The sequence below is a fragment of the Carex rostrata genome, chromosome 1, assembly GCF_964058835.1.
Source record: "Carex rostrata chromosome 1, lpCarRost1.2, whole genome shotgun sequence".
Classification (NCBI taxonomy): Eukaryota; Viridiplantae; Streptophyta; class Magnoliopsida; order Poales; family Cyperaceae; genus Carex; species Carex rostrata.
In genome coordinates, this window is record NC_135918.1 from 15,619,675 (window position 1) to 15,623,958 (window position 4,284).

The 4,284-nt window shown below is 37.1% G+C and overlaps 1 protein-coding gene across 1 annotated transcript; it reads left to right on the plus strand.

The window, feature by feature from the left end:
- Positions 1 to 422: 422 nt before the first annotated feature.
- LOC144565539 (agglutinin-like) lies at positions 423 to 2,886 on the plus strand. The gene is made up of 6 exons (XM_078315351.1): positions 423 to 470; positions 1,139 to 1,366; positions 1,551 to 1,778; positions 1,969 to 2,178; positions 2,362 to 2,589; positions 2,878 to 2,886. Exons 1-6 carry the CDS (start codon positions 423 to 425, stop codon positions 2,884 to 2,886), a joined length of 951 nt encoding a protein of 316 aa, XP_078171477.1.
- The last annotated feature ends 1,398 nt before the right edge of the window (positions 2,887 to 4,284 follow it).

Consider the following 4,284-nt stretch of genomic DNA (forward strand, 5'->3'; position numbering starts at 1 on the left):
TTCTGCTCGTACAATTAATGATATATACAGTTAATAATATATATGGCTTGTTGCTAATCTATAATGTTGTTATGTTATAGATATGTATGTTGTTATTGGGTACAATATGCATTATGCATGTTGTATATTTATATATTTGGTTGAATGCATGTTTAAAATTGTTGGTTGAAATGATAGGTTTAAAAAAGGGCTAGCAAATGGAGGCTAGCTAGCTCCTAAGTGGGGTGTAATAGAAATATATATATATAAATCACCAACGGTTCAAATTAAAAACAGATGCAAAGCTAAAAAAACAATGGCAACGCAAATAAAACCAAAAACGATGCATTTACCATCGGCAGAAAAAAAACTACAAGCAATGCCATAGAACGCGCAGCAACCCACCGTCAATCACATTTACCATCGGTTGCCAAACAAAAGCGATGGCGTTGGGTACATTCCACCCAATGGCCGAACGACCACTGCCGATGGTATATTGATTAACGTCATCTGTTTTTAACCGATGTTAGTGTATTTACATTTCCTATCGGAGCGATATGCATCGCATCGGATCTCGATGGCGGAATGCGATTCTAACGGATATGAAAGAGTTTTTTTGTAGTAGTGCATCTAACTATTTAAATTTATTAATTGAAGGACCTCACCGATTGATATCAACGGTCCCGCTTGAACGCACAGTTAGAAGTGAATTACTGTGAACACAACATCAGTTTGGGGTTCCCCAATGGTTCTTTTTGCAAAAACTTATTAGGGTGGACTTCCCCATGACAGCTATCTAATTAAACCACCCAGATGCAGTTATTAAGTTTGCCTATGTGTTTTGATACTTGTAAATTATAACTTTCAAATGGACCAATCTGAAAAGTTGGAACATCTCTAGTATATATATACCCATCCAGAGACCTCTATCCTACACACCAAAACAATCCACAAATTAACACAGTGATAACTCCATCCTCACTAGTGTGCTCTAATTTTATTAGAAATGGTAAGTGCTTACTTTTCTTATATGTACAGAGGTCAAAATGTTGGTTTTCTGTGGCAAACGAGTGTTAAGACCAAATAATGGCAAAAGGATCCTCCGATTTATTAATCATCTTCTAACATTACTTTTGTTCACTGTGTTGATTTAATGAAGGCATCAACTCCAGCTCTCACAAGGAATCAAGTTCTCATACAGAAAATTGGGCCAGTTGGCGGCCATGGCGGTACAACGTTCGATATGGATACCACTGGTATCAGTCGCATTGTTAAGATAAGTGTTCGTGTTAGCACAGTTATTAATAGTTTTGGTGTAAGTTTCGTACGTGACGGCCGTGAGGAAACTGCTGGGATGTGGGGCAACACGCCAGGAAAATTGGTAGAGGTACCACCTTTTTGCATTTCTTTACGCTGTGACCACATTAATCCATTGCAGAAGAAGTATGAAATGAAAAGGAGGACATCTTATCCTAATACTGTTATCAGGACCATTTGAATTGTAGCCACCAAAAGGGCAGTTTATGATATTTATTATTTAATTTGTTAATTATATGCTCTTGGTCTTGTAGTTCGAACTTCAGCCTTCTGAGTATATTACCTCCATTAAAGGCCACATTGGTGATCTCGTTCCAACCACTGTTATTAATTCAATTACATTTGAGACAAACTTGGGAAGTTTTGGACCATATGGAAGAAACGTAGGAGTTCCTTTTGAGCTTCCAGCATTTGGTGGTCAAATTATTGGTTTCCATGGAAGCGCAGGGGATGTTCTTGACAGAATTGGAGTATACATACAGGTATGTAAAATGATTATTATTGTGAATTTTTTTCAATATTCTTTTAGACAGATGGTTCCAAATCTTCTGATCATTTAATTTTCCATTTATATAATAAACTGAAAAAATATTTTCAAAAATATAATATTTAATTTTCAAGTATATTTTCATATGATAATGATATTGAGTGGACTGTGTTTATTTAATGAAGGTGCCAACTCAAGTTCTCATACAGAAAATTGGGCCAGTTGGTGGCCATGGCGGGACAAGGTTCGATATGGATACCAATGGTATCAGTCGCATTGTTAAGATAAGTGTTCGTGTTAGCACAGTTATTAATAGTTTTGGTGTAAGTTTCATACGTGATGGCCGTGAGGAAAGTGCTGGGATGTGGGGCAGCACGCCGGGAAAATTGGTAGAGGTACTTTTTTTTGCATTTCTTTACGCTGTGACCACATTAATCCATTGCAGAAGAATAATGAAATGAAAAGGAGAACATCTTATCCTAGTACTGTTATCAGGACCATTTGAATTGTAGCCACCAAAAGGGCAGTTTATGATATTTATTATTTAATTTGTTAATTATATGCTATTGGTCTTGTAGTTCCAACTTCAGCCTTCTGAGTATATTACCTCCGTTAAAGGCCACATTGGTGATCTCGTTCCAACCACTGTTATTAATTCAATTACATTTGAGACAAACTTGGGAAGTTTTGGACCATATGGAGGAAACGTAGGAGTTCCTTTCGAGCTTCCAGCATTTGGTGGTCAAATTATTGGTTTCCATGGAAGCGCAGGGGATGTTCTTGACAGAATTGGAGTATACGTCAAGGTACGTAAGATTTTAGATACCGACACCATTTAATTTTTTGTAGTAATACTGTTTTATTAAAGATTAATTAATTACTTTATAAATGGATAAAATTAAGCATTTTGCATATGAACCCTAATCATAATGTTACTGATATATTATATATTGTTAATCCTATTTGAGGTAGGCTAATACAATGACCGGCAGCTCAAGTGGCAGCGTGAGCACTGTGACAACAACTTAATTCTGGGACATAAAGACAAACTTCCTAAGAGATCATTTCCCTTTTCATCTATGCACTTTTTGTAGGGGTTCTAAGTTAGGAATTTGACAATCCTAATCTTGGTTTCCCTTTTTATCTTAATTTGTTTTGTTTGTGCTTGTTATGGATCGTTGCCCATGAAGCAGATCCGCAATAAAATAAAATGGAGTCCGGGTGTACGTGGACTTTGGTTTGGGCATGAAAGCTCTTTTGCTTGTTTGAATATCAATAAAGTTATTTATCTGTTCCTCATGTCTTCAATATCGCACTAACTTATTTGACAAGTAGACTTGAGTAAATAATTCTAAGTGTTGTGGAATTAATGAACGTGCACACAAATAAGACATTTCCTTCATCAAAACTATTTTTTTTAACATTTATCACTTGATTTGTTTAATGGTCATAAGTTTTGTTTTTTATGATTTTGGTGATTTGGAGAGCAAAAATGTGTTAAATGAATTTTCCTATCCAAATTCCACAACACAATTTTTCAGAATGAAATGAGAATAAAAGTCTCGAATTGCACCGGCGTCAAACACTTGACCTAACTGTGTAATCTACACTTTTAAATTCTACAACACTTGACACTATTTCCTTATTAATTATTTAATAATTTTTCTTTTTTGAGGTAATAACTTACTGGTAAAACAAGAAAACACAAAGGAAAGACAAGACAGAGAGGGAAAACCTAGAAAATTAGAAGAAAGAAGAGAAATACAATACTCGTTCCCAAGGAGGGCCTCCCTTGCGCACCTCTCCCTCCATAACACGAATTGTGCTATGAGCAAGATGCTCCTCTCCTTCTCCATGTTATCCTGTTCAATTATTGCATATGCTGGTATCAGCATGGTGTGTACCAGTGTACTGGTTTTGTGTGCCACCTGCACATATACCACCATTCCAACCACTGTCACTTTGTGTACCAGGCCTACCACGGTTCCAATGACTATCACCTTGGGTTCAGGTACCAGGCCTACCAGCATTCCAACCACTGTCCCCTTGTGTCCAGGCACCAGACCTACCACCATTCCAACCACTGTCACCTTGTGTACCAGGCCAACCACCATTCCAACCACTATCACCTTGTCTCCAGGTACCAGGCCTACCAGCATTCCAGCTACTGTCACCTTGTGTACCAGGCCTATAGCCATTCTAACCACTGTCACCTTGTGTCCAAGTACCAGGCTTACCGGCATTTCAACTACCACCTGGGCCGCCCGTCATATTATCAGACTACCACATGAAACAATCAACAAGATATGTATAATGGATCAGTTACAATATGATTATGACTTATATGCAAACTGCAAAAATATTCCACTTGAAACATATCGGAAGAGCATTGCTTTTGTGTTTTTGATCTTTGCTATATTATTAAAGTGAGTACACCCACCGATTTCATTCATGCTGAAACAAAAAATATAAATGAATTGGTACCAAACTACTGATACCAA